General features: G+C 38.3%; 1 protein-coding gene across 2 annotated transcripts; it reads left to right on the top strand.

Annotated features, from left to right (window-relative positions):
• Nucleotides 1-7,222: 7,222 nt before the first annotated feature.
• On the top strand, nt 7,223-20,732 carry Lsm6 (LSM6 homolog, U6 small nuclear RNA and mRNA degradation associated). 2 transcript variants are annotated; one of them, XM_076864349.1, is made up of 5 exons: nt 7,227-7,332; nt 8,730-8,832; nt 14,448-14,551; nt 18,390-18,503; nt 20,428-20,732. In XM_076864349.1, exons 3-5 carry the CDS (start codon nt 14,458-14,460, stop codon nt 20,460-20,462), a joined length of 243 nt encoding a protein of 80 aa, XP_076720464.1. In that variant the 5' UTR covers nt 7,227-7,332; nt 8,730-8,832; nt 14,448-14,457; the 3' UTR covers nt 20,463-20,732. The 2 variants fall into 2 exon arrangements, with proteins under 2 accessions (XP_076720463.1, XP_076720464.1); XM_076864348.1 differs by lacking the exon at nt 8,730-8,832 and having other exon boundaries at nt 7,223-7,332.
• The last annotated feature ends 5,080 nt before the right edge of the window (nt 20,733-25,812 follow it).

The following is a 25,812-nucleotide window of genomic DNA, read 5'->3' as shown; positions in this document are numbered from 1 at the left end:
TGAGTGGCTTAAAAGTTTTAATGCACAGCGTTAAAGTCGAATAAAATATAACCCACGTCCCTTTGTCCCTCCTTGCTTCCCCTTTTTTGAATCAGCTTGTTTTATTATTATTATTATTATTATTATTATTACTTACATAACCTTAGATCTAACTTTTTGACCAATTTCAAGTACACAGCATAGTATTGCTAACTATGCATAATGTTGTACAGCAGGTCCATTTTCATCTGCACAACTGAAACTTTTTACTCTATTGAACTGCTGCTCCCCATTTGCTTCTTCCCAGTTTCCCGGCATCCATATCTGCTTTCTGCTTCTGTGGGTTTGACTATTTCATACACTTCAGATAAGTTGGATCATGCATGCAGTTTTTGTCCCTCCGTGGCTGGCTCGTTTCAGTTAACATAATGTCTGCAAGTTTTATCCACATTGTTGCCAGTGCTAGTATTTCCTTCTTTTTTAAGGCTTAAATAATATTCTGCTGTATGCATATACCACGTTTTCTTTATTTATTCATCCAGAGATGGACATTTAAGTTGAGTCCATATCTTGGACCAATGCTGAGGGAGAAGAACAGACAGAGGGAGAACAATGCGAACTGCTTAATGATTGCCAGTTTTCCCCATCCTTCAGGTTCTGACAGATGTATGAACTCAGCTTTAGTGTTATTGGCTTTGGTCTTGAAAATGTCCACAGGATAAAAACAATCGCTGTTCCATTGTCTGGAAACAGCTATTTCCAGGCAAAATGTTCATTCACTCTTTCTTCTGCGGCACTTTGTGCAGGTATGTGTGAAAACTCAGGGCTTCACATTTGGTCGTATAATAGCAAAGTTAGGCAAGCATTCTTGAGCCAACAGAAAAACGTCAGTGATTTAGGAATCAAGGAACTTCAAAGATGGAGAGAATGCCGGGCAAGGTGGCGCATGCCTGTTGATCCAGCTGCTCAGTAGGTGGAGGCAGGAGAGTCCAAGTTCAAGGCCAACCTGGGCCATTTAGTGAGACCCTTTCTCAAAATAAAAAAACTAAAAAGGGCTGGGGATGTAGTTCAGTGTTATAGCACCCCTGGGTTCCATCCCCAAAACCACAAAAAAAAAAAAAAAAAAAAAAAAGGAAGAAAAGAAAAAGGTCTTCACAAAGACTCCCAAGAAAACAGATACCATCTTCCTTTCTATTTTGAAAGAGCAATCAATTTTTCTTTTATAAAAGAGTTCCTCCAGAATCTCTTTCTCTCTTTGTTTTGAATGTTTATAAATGTACTATTGAATTGTTCTCACAATAAATTATACTATAAAGCCTCTTTGAGTGATTTTGGGAGTGGGGTGGTACTTATAAGACCCTAATTTCCCTTCATGTGTAATCAATACTTTATATGCTGCAGGGAAACTGGTGTGTCCTTTGTATACAAAGGACAGCAACGTAAGATTCATTGAGGACTCAGATTTTTTTGCTGCTCTGAGATAAAAAATGGATGCAAAAAGTCAGATTTGGACTTTAATCATCAGTTTCAGCCCACTTAATCATTGATGGAGAAATATTTTTTAATTAATTGTGTGATGGGGTTGGGAGAATAAAGTTCAAGATGTGCTTAGATTTTAATTCTGGTAGAGTCCACATCAACACACCTCGTTTTCCTTTATATTTCATTAAATATTTATTAAATCTGCAGTACACAGAGGATCTTTTTCTGGGATCAATGGACGATTTATTCACTTAGTCATTTATTCTTCTACTTACATTTAGGAGCACGTTTTCTTTGACAAGCACAAAAAGATAATATAAAAGTTAGAAAAAAAACATGTTGCAGTTTGGAAATAATGTCAGGATAGATCCTAATTCATCCACTATTTAGCACCTTGCCCACTCACTGTCAATAAAGCAAAGCCAGCATTATAACATTCACCCTAGCCCTTGATGAAGTTGGAAGGTATTAGTCCTTCCCACATTTTGTATCTTCTGCAGATTTTGGCTCAGTTTCTCAGCATGAATAAGAAGGTCTTGCTTCTCCTTCCAAAAGAAGGCAGTTAAGACTCTTCTCAACTGAGTTTATATGGAAAATTCTCAAGGTAAGAGGCTATTACTCTTCCCTCTGGTTATCACTTATGAAATGATTGTTAGTTCCCCAATACTTATTTTTATTTTAGACTTTTTTTTTTTTTTTTTTTTTTTTAATGACAGTGTCTTGCTTTGTTGCCCAGGCTGGCCTTTACCTCCTGGGCTCAATTGATTCTTCTGCCTCAGCATTCTAATCTGGGACCCAGATGAGGGATCCTAGTTATTTGGGGGGAAAATATGAACAGACACAATGTTGTGTTTGTGAGATAAGTGGTCACCTTCTATGGATGGGTGATCTTCTAGAAACAGATCCAGATATTCGTGCAAATTTTATCCCAACAGAAACAACTCTGATCTTTGTTCCTGAGAGTTTTAGGTGATGAAGGGTGTACTTTTTGGCTGAAGGAATTCAGTGACTACAAAGACATCTGGTTGTCCTGATAACAGAGAGGAAAAAAAAAGTCAACTACTTAGGAAAAACAAAGATGAGATAAAAGAGCTTATACTATTCTATGATCTGAATGTTGTTTTCCCCCAGATTTTATATACTGGGATCTCATTCTTGATATGGTATTAAGAGGTGGGGCCTTGGGAAGGGACTAAGTCATGAGAGCTCCTCCCTAACCATGGGATTAGTGCCCTTTATGAAAGACCTGAGTGAGTTCCCTCGCCCTTTTCTGCATAGTGCAGCTAAAAGGCACCATCCATGACACAGAGAACAAGACTTCTCCAGATACCAAATTATCTGGTGCCTTGATCTGACTTCCCAGCCTCCAGAACGGAGCTATAAATTCTGTTGTTTATAAATTATCCAGTCAGAGGTATTTTGTCGTAGCAGCCTGAACAGACTAAGACATGCAATCATATTTATAACTTTGGGTACATTATGTTCTCTAATGCAGAATTTGGTAAATGGATTCTAAGGCTTAAAATTACGGAGAACTAACTTGCTCTCTTAAAGTTTTGCATGAAGGCCTGGATGAAGGCCTGAGATTCGAAAGTCGTTCTTGAACTTGACCCTGTGAGTATATAACATATTGTATTTTAACTACACCAATGGGCTGGTGAAAGAAACCTACACCAAAAAACCATATGGATTTGATATTCCACACTGGAAAATTAAGGACATCTGGATTTTTTGCTATAAACATTTTTCAAAAGTCTAAACATGAAGTACTGGTCCAATTCATCAATATTTTGGAATGAATCTAGTTATTATATATCATAATAAAATGTGTTTTGTAGTTTAAAAAAAGTCAGATTTTTCACATTATCAGTTAAAACCACATTAGAAAGAGACATTTTGAAAATTGAAAGCAAGTTTAATTTTAAATAAACTCAGTAGAGGTCTTCTAGCAGAGAAAATCCCTGGAAGATATAAAAATGCATTATGAGTTAAAAGAATCACATACCTTGGCAAGCATTTGCTGATATCTAAAATATTCCTAAATTTTTATATATTGCACTTTATTTATTTAAATTAGCCATACGGTTTTAATTAGTTTCACTGTGGTAGAATTAGCTTCACTGAAGTAGGTATGCACCACTGCAAGCTGAATAGCTGCCTTATGTACCCACAGATTTCCAACATAAACTATAATTCATAAAGGCCAATACAACTCTTTTCTTTGTAGCTGGGTAACCATTTATGTTTGAGGTGAAGATGTTAATATGGAAATTTTGTGAGCTAGGAAAGAGGACGAACGCCATCATTCTAATTTATGACCTTTCATATGAGGCCAAATGTAAAGCCAACTTCAATTGTTTTATATCTCAGGGCCGCACATAGCAGATGTATGAAATTTGGAGTGTTAGACATAAACTTTTATTACCAAATTATAAATAATTTCTCCCACTTACAATGTTCACCTTTCAAGTTCATCTTGATTAAAATACAAGGGCAGCTTCACACCAATTTCACTGAATTCTACAGCCGAGAGAGGTTTTCCGTAGTTCACCACGCAGCAGGGAACGTCGCAGCATTTGGGAGACCTTGTTCATGGGGGTTCAGACCCTGAGCCCATCTCTGGAAATTCAAGTCATACCAAAATAGTAGCTGATGGAGTCCAAACATTTACTTCAACATCTCAAATACGGTATCTGAAACCATTTACCCAGGGTGTAGAATCATAGCCTTTCTTGGGATTAAAAACAAGACCTGCTTTTCCTGAGAAATTTTCCCATCAACCAATAAGCTTATATTATGTCTCAAGATATTCAACAAACAGAGAGTGTCTTTCTTCCCATTTTCTTTAACAAGTAATTTTCCCATCCCACGAGGAACAGTAGATAATAGTGCCTTAAGTACCCAATGAGAGCATCATAGCTGAGGTATTTTGGTAGCCCAGTCTGAAGGTCAAGGGAAGGTCTGGGTCTACACCAGCACCTCACACCAGTTAATGCGTTGCTCAAATGAGACCAACCAATATTCTTAGAAGCTTAACAGTGATGGTAAGTATTGAAATTTGCTTTGGAAAGTTTTGGCCAATCCAATTCTATGTTTTTATTTATCATCATCATCATCTTTATAAAATTGCCCACATGTTCACAGAGCTCTTGGTATTTTAGAAAATAAGTTAGACATGATACCTTCTCTTATGAACATAAAACATTTAAAGACATAGTTATTCAAAAGTATGATTTGATTTAAAATATGGACCAAAGACCAAAATAGACATCTCAGCAAAGATACACAGATGTCAAATAAGCATTCAAAAAGATACTTCACGTGTCATTAGGAAATTGCAACTTAAAACAATGAGATACAACTAGATTCCTATTAGAATGCCCAAATCAAAAACACTGGAAATACCAAATGCTGGTAAGAATTAGGAGCAACAGGAACTCTTATTCACTGCTTGGTGGGCATGCAAAATGATACAGACACACTGGAAGACAGTTCAGCAGTTTCTTGCAAAATTAAGCATATTCTTACCACAATCATACTCCTTGACATTTTCCCAAATGGGTTGAAGAATTAATTTCATGCAAAAACCTTCCTATTAGCAGTACCTTTATATATTATTACCAAAACTTCCAAGAGATCAATACTTCTTTGAGTAAGTGAATGAATAAGTAAGCAGTGGCACTTTAAGACAATGGAATATTATACAGCATTTCAATGAGTGGTTATGCCATGAAAAGACATGGAGGATTCTTAAATGCATCTTACTAAGTGAAGGAAATCAACCTAAAAAGGCTACAGAGAAGGGACAACGCAGTGGTGTGCCACCAACTCTGTATGGCATGATTCCAACTATACAATATTCTGAAAAAGGGAAAAAGAATAAAAAGATCAGTGGTTGCCATGGGTGAGTGAGGAGGAAGAGCTGGATAGGTGGAGCACAGAGAATTTGGGGGGGGGGCAGCGAAACTATTTGTGGATACACATCATTATGCATTTATCAGAACCCACATAATGTATAACCCTAATGTAAACTATGGACTTTGGTGATAATGACATACCACTGTAAATTCACTAATTGTAGCAACCAGACTAAACTATGTGAATTAAACCCAGTCTTTCCAAATCATTTTTTATGACTTTAAGTCTCCTTAATAATGCAAGGCTTATGTACAGGGTTTCAAAGACAAGTTTTTGAACCAATGCTAAAAAAGTTTTGCACATGTTTTCTTCGTATAATAAAAGAGGATGAAAAAAAAAAATGTGGCAAATGGAAAGTTGCCTGCAAGTTAGTAAAGGCCAAATCTAAGCTGCTCAGGGGTTTCTGGGACCAACCACATTTTTTATATGTTTCTTGGCCCAAACTATTTGTCTAGTTGAGACTTTACAAATCTGTGTCCCTTGGAGAAGATGGCAGCTGTTCTGCAGATGAACCAAGTCCTGAGAATGCCCCACTGCTCCTTCCCATCACACCAGGCTTCATAGCTCTGAGAGGACTAGGGCAGAGGGAAAGCAGCTTTGAGCCAAACACTTTTTGAATAATTAAAACAATCAGTGAGGAATGTGGTGCAATTTGACTTCGTTTATGAAGAAAGTTTTTAGGGACAGGGTTTTATATGGTACCATGTTTGTTCCTTGCAGCTAGCTATTTGATTTAAATAGTACTTTACTTAAATTTTTTATTTACATTCGATTTTATATTGCAAGAACTTCAAATACAGACCTTCCAATAAATCTGTAACTATTTGGTCTGAACTAGTTGTTCTCTTTCCATAATATCAACCAAAGGTTCCTTTCTTTTGCCTTTAGTTAAGGGGCTTACAAAAGAGGAACCCATTTTTTCATGAGAAAAATTCTGCACCTTAAATTCTGTAACTTTTACCAGGGTTAAGGATCTGTTGTTTGAAGCTATTATCACTTTGTTTATAGTGTTTTATATCATAAATAGAATTAAAGTGTAAATTTAGGCTGATGAGGATTTGAGTGTAGGGAATAGTTTTCTTTTTTCTCTCCCTTCTCATTAATAGCTACACTATAGAGAATTCATGAAAAATTCCAACCAAGTTCCCATAGTAGCAATTAAATGATATCTGCATTCCATTTTATTTTTTAAATAAATTGAATTTTATTTTTTATTTGTTCTTTTCAGATATACATGACAGTAGAGTATATTTTGACATATTACACAGACATGGAGTATAACTTCCCATTCTTGTGGTTGTGCACGATGTGGAGTTACACTGGTATGCATACTATTTTCAACTGGAACTATTTTGTAATGCAATACAACTTGTATCATTTATAATTCAGTTGTTTTAGTGACTTAAATTTTTTGCAACATTTAACATTCCAAGGGAAACAATCTCTTGCTAATAGTGTCTGAGCCTTCATATATTTAATTAACATTCAAAGGTGTATTTAAAGACTTGAGGTTGTTTTATTTATTTGCTTTAAATGACACAAGGACATTTCTGGGTGCATACAGTCCATTATTTAACAATACATTTCAGTTTCTTGTGCCTTGCTATTTCTTACACTTCTGTAAAGAAATCTTATCCAAAAGATCATCTCCAGTTTGTTTCATACTTTTATTTCGGTTTTTGCACTCGGCTCTCTACTAGAAGAGAGAACGCCAGTTCTTACTACTCGAACCCCATTGCACCAATTTTGCCACTAAACAAGAGTTCTTGGATTTGCGCGCTCCGGCCCGCTCGGGCTTTTCGGTCCCCGCGAGCTGCCGTAGTGGAGGACAGCACTGATTGGCTGAGGCAGAAAAGTGCCGCTGCCTCGGCGGTTTCGGTTTTCGCTCGGATTGTCCGCGGAGGCCGGGTTCGTGAGGCGCGGGGAGTGAGAGTTCTGGATCCCGGCTTCTAGGTGAGCCCACGGCCTCGCGGGCCGAGGACGGAGTCGCGTGCAGCCCTGGGTTGGAGGCCCCAGTATTGTGTCGCGCTGGGCGGCGACTGCAGCGACCGGACCGGGCCGGGCCGCCCCGGAAGGGCCTGGGGAGCGGGCCCCGGCGCCCGGGGGTGTCGGGTCCCCGCGACGAGCCCCGCCGCGTTCTCTCCTGGGCGCCTGATGTGGCCACGAGGTTTCTGGTTGGAGGAGCGGCGCGGTTCCGGCTGGCTCGGGGTGGGTTCCCCGGCCGCCCTGGTTGGGAACCCGGGGTATGGCGGGAAAGAGGACCCAAACCCAGGCCCAGCTTCGCCAGCTTCCCTGGGCTGCAGGTTGTTGCGGGGCCTCGGTCACTGTGCCCAGCCCCAGGAATTAAGAGCTCGTCTGGCCCATCCACCGGGTTGTCAAGTCAGGAGCCTCACGATTTTTTTTTTTTTTTTTTTTTTTTGCACGGTGTGAAGTCCTGTCACCTGGAGTTTTCTGTGTCCTTGTGCGCGTGTGCATAGCGGGTGTTTTATTTGGGGTGTCTAGGATTAAGATGATGCGTTTCTTGTTGGTGGTAACTTAATGTCCTCCTCACTCTTCTCCGTAGTAACTAATACATGACTATTGTAGGAAAAAAAATTGAAAATACAGTCTTTGGTAAAGAAAATAATATGCACGAAACCACTCAACCTACACCCACTTTTTCTTTTGTATGTGCTAATTTCGACTTTAGCTAAGACTCTGCATATTTTTATCACTTAACAGTATATTTAGTTTTCCACTTACATTTAAAAACCTTTCCTAAGTATCATTTCTAATTCCGTTTCTTCTTTTGGTTGGCTGGCTACTTTATCATTTCGTGGGTCCCATCAGTTATTCAGTCGTTTCCCTGACTGTGAGGCATTTGGATTGTTTTTGAGTCTTTGCTCCATTTCGGCGTCAGATAATACATTCAGATGATACTTTGATAAAGTTTTTACCCCTCAACTGTATTGTAAATTATTTCCATGGACTAAATTCTCAGAAGTTAAATCATTAGATGCTGTGTTCTAACAGAGTCTTTTTAAGGTCTTCATAAACATTGCCAATTTTTTTTTTCAATCAAGTGTTAGTAGTTGATATCATTCAGGTATGACTGTATGGTATATTTCTTAACACATCAACTAGCAAAGCCTCTTTTTGCAATTTTATTATTAATAGTGATGCCTAGTGATTGTGCTTGCTAAAATATTTTTGCAGGAATCTTCAGTAGAGAGAGAGAGAGAGAGAGAGAGTGTGTGTGTGTGTGTGTGTGTGTGTGTTGTGTGTATTAGTGGAGTTATAATATAGACTAATTGGATGTTAGAGCAGAAGAGACTTCAGTGGTCATCTAGCATAACTGCCTTATTTTGCAGATGAGGAACCTGGGGCCTGAGTGGTGGAGTGATGAGTTACCCAAGTCACACAGCTAACTAAATAGCAGAGATGGGATTAGAATTCAGGTTTCCTGCCTCCCAAGTGAGTACCCTTATCTGCATCAAGATGCTTTCTCACTGAATGTGGCATAGAAGAGAATTTTAATTTTACATCACCTGGATTATTCTTTCCTTTTAGAATTTTACTTAGTAACAGAGTTTAATTGTCTGAAGAAATTATAATACTGATAAATGGGAAAGTGACCATTTCCATGGCTAGGACTAGAAACCCATTATTTAAAAAGGCAGTTCCCTTCAGGATTTTTTTCAGTTGCTTTCAGATTCTCTATACATTAGAATAAAATATTCCTAGTAAGCTATGCAGTTGTCCCTTAGTATCTGAGAGGGATTGGTTCCAGGACACCTGTAGATACTAGAATCCATGGATGTTCAAGTTCCTTATGTAAACATCGTAGTATTTGCCTATAACCTATGTATATCCTCCCCTATAACTTTAAATCATTTCTGGATTACTTAACACAACGTAAATATTCTTTTGGATTGTTTAGGAAATAATGACAAAAGTCATGTTCATTTTACATATAACCAGTATAGGTCTAACTGGAATTTTTTTTTTTTTTAGTATTGTGATCCATGAAAATCACACGATATGGAGAGCTAATTATTTTATAATCCATTATTTGGCTAGGACATAATTATTGGTTCTCATTTCTTAGACTTCTTTTATTTTCTTTCTTTTTTTTGGAGAAAGGGTCTCACTTATTACCCAGACTAGTCTCAAACTCATGGACTAAAGTGATCTTCCTGCATCAGTGAATAGCTAAAACTATAGGCACACACTACTGTGCCTGGCTCAAAGATTTCTTTAAAACTCCTTTTTGCTTTAAGTCCAGAGAACAATGTTTTTTATTTTAGTTAGCAAGTTTTGTCAATTGACATTTTGGCCCAGATAAGCCTTTGTTGTGGAGGGCTTTCCTGTGCATTGTAGGATATTTAGCAAAATCTGTGTCCTCTATCTAACAGATACCACTAGCACCACCCTCAGACATGACAATCTTCAGACATTTTTTAAAAATATATTTTTTCAGTTGTTGATAGACCTTTATTTTATTTATTTATTTGTATGTGCTGCTGAGAATCAAACCCAGTGCCTCACAAATGTCAGGCAAGCGCTCTACCACTGAGCCACAATCCCAGCCCATCCAGACATTTTTAAATGTCTCTGACAGTAGGGTGCAAAGTCACCCCTAGTTGGGAACCAGTGGTTTATAGGAATGATCTGGGGAACTTGAAAAATTGTAAATTATAGTAATTTACAAGTAAGTAACTGCCTTTTGCTTGAGGTAGGCTTCAGGACTCTGCATTTTTAACAAGCATCTCTGTAGACATGGATGTCTCGCTTTCTTCAACAACACAGAAATTTTTCTATTTTCCCTTCTCTTTCTCTTACTTGGTGCTCAACAACAGAGACATTTCTAAGTTGGTAACTGCTGAAGTACATAAATGATAGTTACTAGCCTCTGAACCTGTAGTTTGAGTGGTGGGGGTGGGGAGAGAATGGGACTGGGATTTTGCTTGGCACTGGTCTTAAATGTCTCTTCCACAGACTCAGGCAGTCTGCTCAGGTAACCAGGATACCAAATGAGGAAGATGCCTTCTCTGTCCCTGAGCTGTTAGAATCTACTGTGGGAGATTGGTTGGCAAATGGGAAAATGACAAAATGGCCTGAGAAGGGACAGCTAGCTGAGAAGGGTGGTGACTGACAGTGGAAAGAGGTGCTCTGAGGGGACTCTCTTGGCCCTTGGAGAGAGGAGGCAGTAATCCTGTGCTTGGGGTGGAAGGACTGGTATGAATTCTTCAGAAGAGCAGGCACTCCTCTGTCTCAGTAGGGTGCTGTGTGGAGAGCCGTTCTCAGTGGGGCACCCTCCTCAGACTTTGACAGTTTTGTATGATGCTGCATTTAGTTGGGTTGTAATGTTATGTTTCCATGCAAATTTTTGCTTTTCAGATTTTCTTTTTCCACCCTAAATTGTAAACACTAGGCATAAGTAAAGGTTTATAGGAAAACACTGCCAAGAATTAAGGACTTCCAGGTTTTCTGTTCAATAGCATAACTCAAAATCACATCAAATCTCTTTCCACTCAGCTATTATATTTCTTTGCAGGCAAATTTACAGTACTTTGTCACTGGGTAATTTTCCCTCCTTGTTACTCTTATCCAGTAAGATCTACATGTCTCCACGGCCATTCCACAGGTTTAATAGGGGAATCTTGGCGTATTCAAAAAGGCGACGGACAGTGTGTACTTTTGAAAAGGTTTGAGCTTTGGGGTCAAGCCTTGGTTCATCATCCACTTCACAGGGTTTCTGTGTGAATTGCTTATGAATCCATAAGCACGTCATTGGATGAATGAAGTTTGATCCCTCTCCCCCTGATTCTTTTACCAAAAAAAGCAAACAAATAAAACCTCTGCAGAGCAGTATGCAGATGTCCTCATACTCATAGACCTTTCTGTGGCTTCTGACAGAAAGTACACTGCCTTTGACTTAATAGCCATTTATGAAAATAGGTCATTTAAAACAAGCCTGAGTTGGAGTCAGGGGAGGGATAGGAGTCATAGATGGTGATGATGGCTTTAATTTTAAAGGGAGAAGTTTTACCAAGGTGACCCTGCAGAAAGGAGGTCTTTTTCCTCTTATGTGTTTATGGTTCAGGAGTCTTATCTCTTGCTTCAGAAATTGTCAGAACCGTTCTTTCTGCCTTATCCAATTTAAAAGATGAAAACTTAAAATTACTTGAGCCAAGTGATGGGAAAAATTGTGGTGTCAAGACCAATTTACTCATACAAAATGGATTTATGGGCAAGTCATTAAGTAACAGGGAGTACCAAGGAGGCCTAATGAAGACTAATGTAAAAGATATGGCTCTACTAAAGTGATGGATAAAATGTGTTTGAGACAACCATAGTCTTTCCAAATAACTTTTAAAATGTTATTTTTTTCAAGAGTTCTAACAGAATGTAGATATTCTAAGAAACAAATGAGAAGCTTGTTACCAGCCAGCCCCTCCTTTCATGTGGCTTATGGGTTTTTGAATGAGAAAAGACCTGTTTTAAAAAAAAAAAAAAGGTAAATAATGTGAAAAAAGTAAATAGTTCCAGGTTGTATTACATATAACCAAATGCCAAACCAAGATACCAAAACTGAGATGGCCTGCTCTCTTCTGCAGCTTAAAGCAGAAAGTGGAATCAGGCAATTCTGCTTAGAATCCTCCGTTCCCTGTCCTTGACGACAGTATTTCCCATGCTTGCCAGTTCATGCCAGTCTCCTAGGATTGCGCGAACAGACCCTGAATCCTTCTCTAGAACCGCTGATAGGAATCTTCAAGTGACTCAAATGTGGGAAACTGACTCAGAGGCTCAAGCTTATGATCCCCACAAACGAATGTAGCTGTGTCCTCCTTGCCTGTGTAGATGTGACCTTCAAATCCAAACACACCATCCAGTCATCCAGTGCCTTTGTGAGACTTCTCTCCTTTCAGCTGGTGCACTCCATTTCCCTCACACTCAGCTCAGGTGTCACCTCTAGAAATCCTCTGATCTATCTTGCCTACTTCCTTCTCTATACACAAATATTCTACCCGATTGCATACAGCCTTTGTAAAAATCTCCATTGATTTTTTTTTTTTTTAACCCCCCTCTGGAGTATAGCTCCAGGGGCCCAAGGGCTGTGGTTGTATCTCCAGCCTGTGTGTCTGACACTTTGTAGCTGCTCCATGAGAGTTTTAGTGCTTGATTGCCTTCATGAAGAGATTGATGTTAACTGGACTAAAATTGAGGCTTAATGGAGGTGTTTCCTTTTGAGAGCTTAGAACATATCTGTGGTTTTTTTTTTGTTTGTTTGTTTGTTTTGTTTTGTTTTTTATGGTACAGAAAGTTAATGTCTTTAAGGGATACTGTCAAGCAACTAGTCATCTGGGTTTGTATTCTCTTCCAACATTAACTTTTAACTCTGCTTCTCACTTTTTGCTTTTCAAGTGTTTTTCATCCTAAATTGTAAATGCTTAAGAATAGGTAAAATTACTAATAATTAATTAATCCCTTACACTTAAACCTGTGAACTAGGTTTTCCCATCACAGTGTATTTTAGTGTGTGTTTTTTTAATGCTAAATAGACAGCTGATCTTATCTCGATTTTGAACATGAAGAAACTAGCATGATGGGATTTGACATCTGCAATAGGAAATGATTCTAAGATTCATGAGATGAGATGAGTATTGTTGTTTAGCCATAAAATGGTAAATATGCGGGACATAAATAGATAGTTTATAGATGAATGAGAACATTTGTTTGTTTTTTCTAAACTCATTAAAGGTACTGAATCTGTTACAGTATTTACTTTGTAATTTTTCTCTTTGCACTCAAAACACATAAATAAAATTGCTGTGTGGTCTAAGCAGTAGTTGTAGTAGTTGTTGTTGTAATTTTAGTTCTCTATTGAGGCTGTGCTGCTTTAAAAAAATGAGCTGGCAATTCAGTGGCAAAGTTGAATCTTGCTGAACAAAATAGTTACTTGATCATATTTAAAAAAAATATTACCATCCTTGTAGGTGGGTACTGTGGATGGTCCAAATGATAGTTATTAAATTTGTATTTTATTTAACCTAGGTGTTGGCTTTTCCTGTTAAGAGAAAATTATTTTACCTAAAGTGTGATCACTTATTTACTTATGACCCTTCAACAAGCGTTTAGATGATTCTTCTAGATTCTCAGGTCCTAAGGTCACAGCTTCTGTGTGTGATGTATATTTGAATTTCTTGCACAGTGTTTGCATATGAGTATTTGTTGAACCAATGAAAACTGGTTCCTGGCATTTCAGCTTACCAAACTGCTTAGATACACAGATTCACTTTGAGAACATCTCAAACAATGATCTTGAACTTGAATCAGATCATTGGGTGATTTTACTGGAAGTAAAATAAGCAGTGATATTTATGAAACAATGTTTGACTATTTTGATTGAAAACAAAAAACCAATTTGAGTAGTGTACTCAGTTATTAGTTTTCAGTAATGATTATAATAATCATCCTCATAGGTACTGTTTAGACATCAGTTGTTCATAATGTGCCTTTGTATATAGAGAAGACTTTAAAATGAGACTAGTTAGAACTTAACTGTTTCATCATATTTTGGTTTCATCACATTAGAGGAAAATTATTTAATCTTTCAGTATCTTTATTTTCATCATCAAAATGGGGATAGAAAGACCTTCTCCCTGAGGTTCCTGTAAAGATTAAATTTGATAGTTCTTTTAAAGATGTTAATAGAATGCTCAGCATAAAATATGTGTTCATTAAATGGTGAGTGTAGTAGTGGTTGTAATGGGTATGCTGTGTGTGAGATAGCAGTGATAGGTGACAAGGAGTAGCTGCTCTGTGAATACAGAGCGCTGTAATGAGGCCCTGCCATGAAACCATGTTGTGAGGACTGCATGAAATAATGCATGGAAAACACTTGGCTTCATAGTAAGTAAGCACTGACAACTTGTTAGTGGTCGTGTAGTACTAGCAGTGGAATAATAATACCAAGTCTTCATACATGGTCCTTAGCTACTCAGTATCCTAGCTTCAAGGTTTTTTTGGTTGAATAATTAACTTTTGTCATTACATTTATTGCTTCCTTTCATATTTCTAATCAGGATTGTTAAAATGAGTCTGCGGAAACAAACCCCTAGTGACTTCTTAAAGCAAATCATCGGACGGCCAGTTGTGGTAAAATTAAATTCTGGAGTGGATTATCGAGGTAATATTTTCATGTTTTATCCTCACTGGTGTAACTAAATAAGCCAATATGACTTACTCAGGGTACCCAATAGACCAAAAAAGCATTGATCATCAACATTTTTTATGTCCAGCTCTTTTTCTACCTCTTTGTACCTCTGAGATGGTTCCTTTTAGAGAGAAAAATCTAACAGCAAAGTGTGTTCTTCTGACTTCCACTGTTAGTTGTGTGAACTCTGTCTCCTTTTGGAGATGATACATACCAAAGTTCCCTGGTGGGAGCCAGGGACTCACAGTCAACTCAGATAGGAATAACCGAGTAGTGAAGAATACCTTCGTGCAGCAGGCTTTGTTTTTGCAGAAGTATTTCAGGTTGGCAGGCGGCTGTTGAGCAGCATCATTTTATAGCCTGACTTTCTCAATCATGTGATGTGTGGGGTATTGGGTGGTGCCTTTCTGTTCTTGTAGAGCATACTCTTTAAGAGGCTCTGAAATTAACTTTGCAGAAGGAATGATACCAAATTTCATTTTAAAAAATTGCTAAACCCCAAATCTTGCAAAGTTAAGATACCTGAAATTACAAGTATAGATGATTAATTCATTAGCAAAGTTTTGTGGCCTTGGTCTCTTCTAGATAATTAATGATGGTAATCTCTTGAGCTTTCTCTTTTTGCACATGCAGACATCATTTTGTTGAGAACTTACTACATGTCAGTGTGTTTATCTTTTTAACACATTTTCATTTTATCTGAACATGAATCCTTTGAGGTCTCTTTTGATTATACCCACATGGAAAGGGAGGAGCTGGGACTCAAACTCAGGCTTAAGTCGGGAACCTTGTTAAGAAGCCACTGCTTTACTGCTTTTTCCCTTCCTTTGTTCTTTTTCTTTATTTTGTTGCCTAGGCTGATCTTGAACTCCCGAGCTCAAGTGATCTTCCCATCTGAGTCTCCTGACTGGGACTACAGGCACATGCCATGCCCAGCTTGCTTTATTTGTTGACATTAATGACTAATTTAATTTGATTTTTGTATTATAACTAGTGGATTTATACCAGTTACTGAGAAATTATAAAGTCTCTGTATACTGCTTTTCACCCATGGACTTATTGATGAGCCCTATGGAGGTGATAAAGTGACCAATAGACTTCTCGGGTTTGAGTATATTTGACTGTTGATTAGGGTGGGGACATTTTTGTGTTCAGTATTTTCTTAGTACCCATTTTATTGAAGGCATCAGTCTTCTTAACCTTGTTTCCTCTGTATTCTTTAAGGAAAATATTTATAAAGGTGTAATACATGTTTTAGTTTTATTTTTAGAAATTTAAAAACAAATAGAGCTAGGTACAGTTGCACACACCTGTAATCCCACAGATTTGGGAGGCTGAGGCAGAAAGATCACAAATCTGAGGCTAGCTTGGGCAACTTAGATCCTCTCTCAAAATAAAAAATTTAAAAAGGCCAGGGACATGTCAGTAGAAGAGCATCCATGCATTCAATCCCTAGTACTGAAAAAAAGAAAAAAAGAATCTGAAAACAAATCATGGAGAAAAAGTAAAAAAAACCCAAAATTTCCTCAAATTCTACCATCCAGAGATAATCTGCCTTCCCAATTTTTATCTCTCTGTATATTATTTTACATAAATGGAGTCAACTATGACCCTCATTTATTTAATTGATTATTTATTTATTTAACACATTTAGTTCTGTGACAGTATGGAAAAAATTCTAGTGGCTATATAGGAATCTCTCATGTGACTGTACCAGTTTTGTTTTTACTTGGTTTCCTTTAATGACTACTGAGATTTATTTATCAAATTTTTTCCACTAAAAGCAACTGCTTTTTAGCACATCTTGAGTGTGTAGTGTCTTTCTGGATAAATCTCCTAGGCTGGGATTTTTGAGTTTGCCAGGTGGCTGGTTCTCCGTTAGGTCCAACATTTTTTTGTCTCTTTGTTCTCAGAGCCTTTATGAGCTTTTATTTTTCTTTTCCAATCTAAGTAGCAGCAAGTGATATTTAGTTTTGTTTGTATTTTCTTTGTTTATTAACAAGACCAAACAGCCTTTTACATGGGAAATAACCATACTTTTTTCTTCATTTATGATTATCTGTCCATGATCTCTGTGTTCTTAAAGCAAAATATTTTACACTATGTAGGGGGCCTTACTAAAAGAATGTGCTTATTATTTAACTTATTATTTAACCTGTAATATAGTTACTCAGGAGGCTGAGGTGGGAGGATCGATCACAAGTTTAAGGCTGGCCTCAGCAACTTAGCAAGACCCTGTCTCAAATTTAAATAAATAAATAAGACTAGGGATGAAACTCAGGGGCAAAGTGCCCCTGGATTCAATCTCCAGTACCCCCCCCCCAAAAAAATAGTAACTTTCTGACAGAGTTTCTTTCTCTTTAATGTTGAAGAAAACATTGTTTCCTATTATTTATAGTACTTTTTAATCTCCTGGAGAAGGAAGGGGACTATAACTCTAACCTCCTGAGCAGGTTTTTTTTGTTGTTGTTGTTTGTTTGTTTTTTAACTTTTGCTTCGAAAACAGATACTCCCATTAGAAGTGAACCTTGCATCTTGAAATAATCATTTTGTTTAGCTTTTATTCATAGTTGCATATCATATCTTGACATTTCCTGCTCATTTAGGATTGTGATTTGGATGTAATCTAGTCCAGCAGGAACCAGACTGCAAAGTTGTGTCTTAAGCTTTCTTTTGCTGGGAAATAATTGTTCTTAATAGTTCACAATCCATTCTGGTTCTTTGAAAGTTTACAGCCTCTCTCTGAATTCCCTTAGGTTAATGTCTGTGCTCTCATTACACACACACAGTTTTGAAAAGAAACTTTTTTGTGTGGAGGATAATGGGGGCAGAAGCAGAGAGTGAGGTGCATATTAATGAAGTTAAGACTTTAAATGAAACTGTTGACTTGGTTAATCAAATTGAATCTGTAGTGTGTGGTTTTGCTTTATTTTCTTTTTTTCCCCTAGAAAATAGCACTTTAAATTAGATGCTGAGAGTTAGAGGCTTACAGATTTTCAGCCTTTGAAAACAAATCATCTGGTCAAATTTTGCAAAATTTATACTGTCTTAACACAATTAAAGTGATTCACTCACACTGTTTCCTTGAAAGCTCCCTAGAATGTTTTTAGCTGTTTTTCTCTTATTAGTTTTGATTTGAAAATATTATAACTGTAACAAAACAGAATGGGATGTGTTATAATGCAATATGTTGCCCTGTATTCTCAAGCTGCTCTTCAGTGTGAGTCACAGTTTTGAGATGTTCTTTCAGGAGCACCTGCTGTCTCCTCTTCTATTATTTTAACAGATTGTGGAGACTTCCTCTTAACCCTGGAGTACATTCATCTGCTGCAGTAGATGTTGTGAAAGAGTGAAATAAATCTGCCAGACCCGTATTTCACTTAGTGGCTAAAGTAAGAAATGCCACTGGAACCGAGGATCATTTGTCCATGCATAATTGCCCACTCTTTTCTTTGGCGTCCAGAGAATGGCATTTTAGTTGGAATATTCTTATTCTGTTACTTTTGTGAAGGCTTTTAAAGTTGCTGTGGTGATCATGCATTCCAGGAGGGAAGTGACAGTTCGTTGCTTGTCCTGTAGTGGTGATGTGTGACCATGTTCACATTATGCACTTCCTAGCCTTCGTTCAGAGTGCCGTAGAATAAAGACTTGTTTTGTGCTAAAGTCTATTGGGTTTTGTTATCAGTGTGAATTTTTATATTATGCATTTAAGGACTATTGAATAAAGCAATTGTCAGTTCTAAGATATGCCCTGTAATTTTCAACTCTTACTTACTTTGTATATCTTGTTTTTGACTCGTTCTGTCTCTAGGGGTCTTAGCTTGCCTGGATGGCTACATGAACATAGCCCTGGAGCAGACAGAAGAATATGTTAATGGACAGCTGAAGAATAAGTATGGGGATGCATTTATCCGAGGAAACAATGGTAATATTTCTTTACTCTACAGTTCTACAGCATTTGAAATAAGCCTTTTATTTCAAATATTTATAATCGGGAGTACTAGGGGGTTTTCTAGATCATTTGAAGGTTGAGTTTTAGACTTTTTTTTTTTTTCTTTTTAAATGATTGTGAGTCTTGGATTTTCAGTGTTGCCAGTTCTTTTTTTAGGTGCATCATGGAATTGTGGAACTAGAAATTCTTTTCTCCCTCTCTTGCTGATGAGGGATGTTGGTATACTGACCCAGAACCCCATTCTCTCCCATATATTTATATTCCCCCAACATATATTCTTGCTTCTCACAGTCTGGAAATTGGAGCTATAAGAACGGGTGCTGTTTCCCTGCTCTGTTGAGTTTACATAATTTGGTGCTTAGCTTATCCTATTTGACCTTTTTCTATAAAGCATTCACATGCTTTTTGTAGAGGTTTGTACATTAAGTCGGGCAAAAATGGAAAAATAGGATATATGGTTCTGAAGTACTCAGCTTTTTAATTGCTAATATATTGCTATGATTACTGTGGTTATTTAAGTACTTCATTTCAAAACACAAGTTAACTTATCCAGTGAAGTCATGTTTGAATTTTTGGCAGGAAGGGGAAGAAATTGAATTATGGCATTTATGCCTTGACCAACTCCCACATTTTGGTCCTGTTCCCCAAATGGAGCTCTCAGGTTCTTTACTTCAGATTTTTTTCTTGATTTCTTTGCTTCTTGGCAAGGAGATCTTTGCCTCCCTTAGTAGTTGGATCTGTGGTGGTCTTTGCAGGACCACATTTCTGCATCATGTCTTTATATACATGCTTTGATGCTTCCAGGGTGTAGAATTTCTCCTCCTATTTTTCGTGTTCTTTTTACTAAGAAGTGTTATGATCTTGCCTTAAGACAGCTGCTAGCAGCAGTCCACAGAACGTTCTCTGAGTGATGACAGGTGGAGCCTTTCACTTGCTCCTCGTACCTAAGACTTGTCCAGTTTCCCCAGAGGTGTTTTTGTGGCATTCAGTGCTTGCCTTCATATGGCCTTTTCTATAATGCAGTTGTTATCTTTGGATTCCCAGTTCACCTCTTCAGCTCCTAAGAAGAATCCTGACTTAATTGATGAATCTGAGCTGTTTTCTTTGGCCAAGACATCCCTTAATGTTCACTTTGAACAAACCTGTCAGAATCTGAATACTCATGGTGGGGATTAGGGAAGGAATGTACCTCTGGTGACAGCTTGACCAGTGACCCATCATCCAGTTTTGTCTTATTCTCACATACGACATACCCCACTGAGTTCTATTTGGTGGTCATGACAAGACTAACAAAGCAGAACTGGATAATACCAAAGGTTGAGTCTATGTCAGGTAACTCAGACTAAGGACTTTGGTGTCTGGAAAAGCAACAACAACAAAAAACAACTCAGCTTTTGTTGATCCTGGTGCAGTTGAAAAGGTGAGCAGCAGGTTTACAATTATGTTGGAGAGATGGATAAAAACACTATTTCTAATCTGAAATCTAGCCTGGTAGATTTACTTTGATAATAAAAGTACCATTATTGTACTTTTAATGATAGAGTAGTCTCATATCAACGCCTGGCAAAAGGCAGTATCTCTGGATTATGTGACTCCTGCTGAGGGGATCTGCACAATTACTAATGAACAAGTCTTATAGTTAAGGGACTTTCCTGTTTATCATTCTGGCCACGATTTGTGAAGTCAATCAGTGGATGGAAAAGATTAGTTGCAGTCATATAAGAAATCAAACCCAGGTCTAGACTCATAAAACAAGTTGTGTAGTTGTTCCTGAATTAATTGTATGTTGTGAGCATTCCTTTTAAATTTGCAGAGGTGTCAAGCCAAAATTTGCTTTTAAAACTTGCTATTACGATACTTAACAGCAGTTGCTAAATATTTATTTTTGTCTTTTCAGTGTTATACATAAGTACGCAGAAGAGAAGGATGTGAAGACACCAAGGAGCAGTTCTTTTCATAGTTGGATGTATTTTTTAATGAAAGTTTTTCTATTTTTGATTCTTTTGTGCTATAAGTTATCCTGATTTCATAGTAGTTGGTGACTTTTCACTGACATGTGAGTAAGATAAATGTATAAAGTTGTGGATTGACTTGTAAAGAGTTTTCACATTTAAGTTTCAGTCATTTTCTTTTACTTCTGTGTCAGTGTATAGAATGCTATAATAATAAAAACAAGAGACAAAGTCTGTTTTTTCCCTACAAGGTTATTAAATGTCATGTCATTCGCTTTGCCTTATTTATTCAACAGACTACAGTGGTGCATGTATGGGTATATAATTAAAACATTCCAGAGATTTCCTCCTTTATCCTCTCCCCTTCTACTCACATACAAGATACTTGGGTGAAAAATGTTCAACAAAGGCATCCAGTTTCCGTTGGAGACTATAAAAAGGGGCCATGAGGTCAGAAGTTCAGCTGCTGATTCAGTCACCTAGATAGAAAATAGCATGGGGGTTCTAACAGTGGCACTTCCACAGACTGAGTGGAAATCCCAGTTGAGTTGGGAGAGAAATTCTAAAGAATTAACCATATGCCAGTTGGGCAAAAACCTTCCTGTCAGCAGTCACCCTATGACTCCGCCTGTGCAATTAGACCTTTTAGGTTTCCTTGCTCCTTTTAGGAGTGTAACATCAGTGTTAATCAGTTCGTGGCCACAGGAGAGAAAGAGCCATTCCGTGCAACTCAGTCATTTATATGAAAGCAAAACCCAGGGCCCATAAACTCATTCAGGTTCCAGTTGCTAAGCTGTGATTGGGAAAGAATTTCTTCTAACTTGCTGAGCAATTGGCTTTGGGGAAAACTTTCTTTAAAATCAGAGCTGTGTTCAAGGGTGAAGTTGTCCCAGATAGGAACCCCAGACTTTCATATCGCCTGGCAAAAGGCAGTGTTTCTGGATTATGTGACTCCTGCTGAGGGGATCTGCACAATTACTAATGAGCTTCCCCCCACCCTGCTGTATTCTGAATAGTTCCACTCTGTCTCTAGTAACAACAAATATATCTGGTGCTGTGGTTGAATGGACACCAGACAGTTGTGTGAGCTCGCATCGGCCCTCCTCTTCCCTCCCTGCCCAGTCTCAGCAGCATCCCTGTTTGGAGCTGGAGTGCAATTTGAAACAGTTGCCTGGCTGAAGGATGTGGGGGCATGAGTGGGGAAGGTGGGAAGGAGTGCTGGCTCTGGAGGGGCATGTGTGGCGTTTGTGCCATTTTATTTTGAAGATCAGAGAATAATTGGAAACATTTTTTTTTTAAATTAATAACTCAGGAAAGGTGAACAGAAACATTTCACCAGGTTTTCCTGTGTGTATACGGAAAATAAAACACTTTATACTTTGCTTCAATAATTTATCACTTCTTGACAGGGGCTTGAAAAGGGTCCAGTTTGTAAGTACAAATCACCAATTTGCTCTTTTATAAATGACTTCTTTTAAGGAGAAAATGGATGTCCCTCCACGTGGAGGACACATGTTCTCATTTGTTTTGTAGAGTATGTGGGGCAGCCAAGTGACTGTCCCTTCACTCACTCACATCAGCCACCTCTAAAAGCAATTCCATTGTTATCTCCCACCAATCTAGCATCCTATTTTTGCTAACTTCTTTCCTGACCTCCCCTTCAGTATATGAGTCTTTATTTTCCCCTTGCCATCTCTCCAGTTTAATAGCTCTGTGGTAAAGTAGTGTTTTCATCCATGGAACTACTTTTAATCAAGATCGACTTTGGGAAATGCTACCATTTTTATGGTAATAAAGGCTGCATTATGCACTTGGACCAGCGCAAGCTGTCTCCCAGGTATACCTTCAAGTAGTAGAACTGTGAAACAAAGTACAAATGCCAAAATTACTTTTTTCTTAACTGTAGTCTCCTAGAGGTCAGTGAATGATTTCCAATTGCAGCAAAGCAAAGACATTTGTTCTAGGTTGAAGAATTTTTCACTTGACTAAATATGTTCTCCCTGTCTCTGTGCCCCCTCCCCTCCTCAAACCCTGGCTGCCACACTTCTCCTGGGCTGTGACAAAACAGAATGTTTAGTGAGAAACAAAATTGTGTTTGATTTTTAGACTATCTGACTTCACATTCTGTTTTGGTCTTTGAGCTATTCCTTGGCTAATCTTCCAACAAGTTGAATTGATTCTTATTTCAAAACTGTTTATCCCAAAACAGAGCTGTTGACAAGTACAAATACAGATGGCAGACATGTGGTCTGATTTTCATGTTCTCCATCTCAGCATTCAGGGAGGGAATGTTACTGAGAGATGGTTTACATCTTGAGCCTCTTGTTTGAGTCAATATGTAGTGCATGCTAGGAGTTTTCTAATTATGTGGCAAATAGTAACAAACGCTTAAGGGATTCCTTAAGGCCTGGAAACACAGTAGCATCCACTTGGTGTGTAAGGTTTGTCACCCTGGAGGCTGTGGTAATCTACATGTTAAGCACAGAAGCAACCTCAAGAGGGGAATGGGCTCTGATAAGCACACTGACTCTCCGGTGACCTCAGTCCAGCGTTCCAACCTGAGGATCCAGACTTTTCCTAACTGTGGTCCTTTCTCGTTGCACTGACCTTTGTCCTCAAAGCATATGACCCTTGAGAGTATTGGCTCACACTTGTATTCCAAGGCAGATTACAGCCCACGCAATGACCTTGCAATTCACAGCCAAACTGTTTCAACCCTTGTTTTTCTTCCACAAAAAGAAATTGTTGACAAAAGAAAGACCTTGTTTCAGGAGGCTTGGTGCTCGGCAGCATGCCGCTGACTGGCCTTAGTGAAGTTGCCCTGATGGTTGTTGAACTAGACTCCTAAGAGGTGCGGTGTTAGCCATGACCTCTCTGGAGTCATATCCAGTAGCTACTTTAGTTCCAGTAGCTGCTGCCTGTTGGTACATGGCAGTGCAACCGTGAGTGTCACTGATGTTGACAGATCAGTTGACTCACCACTGGAGCCAGTTATCCAAAGGGGCAAGACTAGGAGTGGGCAGCGATCCACTCCACATGGGAGAGAACAGTGGAGATAGCCCTGACCATTCCTTGCTCTGTTCCTTCCTTTAGAAGGTAGGGGAGGTGGCCAGCAAGTAGGGATTTGAGGAAGCGGTGGCAGAAATCGGTTTAGCATTTAATGAACAACAGCTGTAGGCAGACACTGCTGTGCCTCATGGGGATAGAAAAGTAAGTATGACATTGTTCACATCCTAAACGTACAATGAAGCAATAGAGTTTCCATTCTAGGTTTACATATTTATGTGGGAAAATGGTCCTACACTTAATTGGACCAAAACAGACTTCTTTTTAAAATCTGAATACTTCCAATTTGATCACCTTAACTGTATGTTTCTATCTTAAAATTCTAGATAAACTCAGGACTGGATAATTTTGAAATCTAATTATTTCCATCTGTTTACCTCTTGTTTCTCTGCAGGCCCATGTGGTTCAGCTCTTATTTTTAACTCTCTTTCTCCCCACCTAGCACAAGCCAGATTTTCTATGGTTAAACTGAACAGTCACAATGGATGTTATTTTATTTGAAGATCAGTTTTGATACATCTGCAGTATTGAACATTTTCCTTTTATTCTTAATAATTTCAGAGTTATGGCAGATAGAAAGATGGACATATTCTAGAACTTCATAAAAATCACAAAACCCTGAAACAGTGGGGATAGACCAGTTTTCAAGGCCTACTTTCCAAAACTGTTAAAATCCCTATGAACTCCGTGTATTCTGGGCTTTATAATGGAATGGATGCTGATCATTGTGGCAAAATATTATACCTATAATTGAATTAAAGGCAAGACCAGTTTGTGAAAAATTAATATAATTTTAGAGAAACGGTTTTATTACCATCAAGTGCATACAGTATTTCAAACCACTATTCAGGACTTACATCAAATAGAAGCCCTATTGAAAAAACTGCAAATTTGTAATATGTATAGTTGATTAGATGTTGCTGCGACACAGGACAACCTGCCCCACACACCAAATGGTGTTAAAATCTTCAAATCTCAGTGGTTTGAAACAATACAATTCTCATTCATGCTCCATATACACAGAAACCTGATGTTTTCACCATCTCAGTGCAAGGTTTTGGTATTGCTGCCACAGTGGGAGCACATAAAGAATCACTCCGGGACTCTTAAGTGCTTTGGCTTTGAAGCGACACCTGTCACTTCCACTTGAATATCCAAAGCAAGTTGCAGGACCAGTGTTAACTTTTGAGCTTTCAGGAAAGTACAATCCTATGGATTCAGGAGAAAAAAAAACCCAAAAGTGTTGGTACACATTGGTAATACCTATCTCGATGTCTGCTTCTACAGAGAAACAGGACTGATGGGATGGATATGGGGAGGGATGTATGTTAAGAGACTGTCTCATGCAACTGTGGAGGCTTGACAAGACCAGCATGGGCAAGGTAGGGTAGCAGTTTGGATCTCTGGCTGTCTGCTAAGAATTTCCTCTTCCTCCCAGAAATGTAGTGTTTTCCTATTAAGGTCTTCAACTAATTGGATGTGTCCTACCTGCAAGATGGAAAGTGATCTGCTTCACTCACACTCAAAATCTACTCATTAAACTATTGTCATCTAGAAAGTACCCTCACAGCAGCATCTGCAGTGATGTTTGACCAAATATCCGGGTGCAGTGGCCTAGTCAAGTTGATATAAAATTAACCATCCTGATGTGGTACCGTGTCCTTTGCCTTCTAGATGTTCTTAATCATCCTTCATGAAGCATACAGAGGCATAAAAATCTCAAAGCAATTTTTATTGCTTAGAAAAAAGAATCCTTCTTTGTTAAGACGGGGGTCAAGAGACTTGTGTTCCTGGTGTCTTAATCACTTCATTAGACCAAAGAAAAATAGTGACTGATTTTTTTCATAGTTTGAAAAACTAGGACTGATTTGTTTGGGTCTGACTTTGTTGTTCCAGGTTAACTTACAAATTCCCAATTATTATGTTTCTAGATTTAAAAGAAAATGCAAAATTTAAGAACAGCCTTTCCATAGATCAGGTAAACATTGTCCCAAGCCAATCAAATATGCCAGCTACCTCTAGACTGTGGAGAGATGATCACACAACTTTTGGTGTGCATCAATCCCCAGTACTGATGTGTTTCAATGGCAGGTTGTACATCACATCCAAAACTTGGCTTTTTGATACATTAGGTTTACGTGGCTTATGCTTCAGTAAATGCATGACCTTCTATGAGTATCTTTATCCTGAGAAAGTGCATGTTCAAGGATGTGCCCTTAGTAGGACCTGATGTTCTCTTTGCTTTTCTTCCTTTTTCTAATGGC

Source organism: Callospermophilus lateralis, chromosome 8 (genome assembly GCF_048772815.1).
Source record: "Callospermophilus lateralis isolate mCalLat2 chromosome 8, mCalLat2.hap1, whole genome shotgun sequence".
Classification (NCBI taxonomy): Eukaryota; Metazoa; Chordata; class Mammalia; order Rodentia; family Sciuridae; genus Callospermophilus; species Callospermophilus lateralis.
This window is presented reverse-complemented; position numbering and strand designations above follow the sequence as displayed.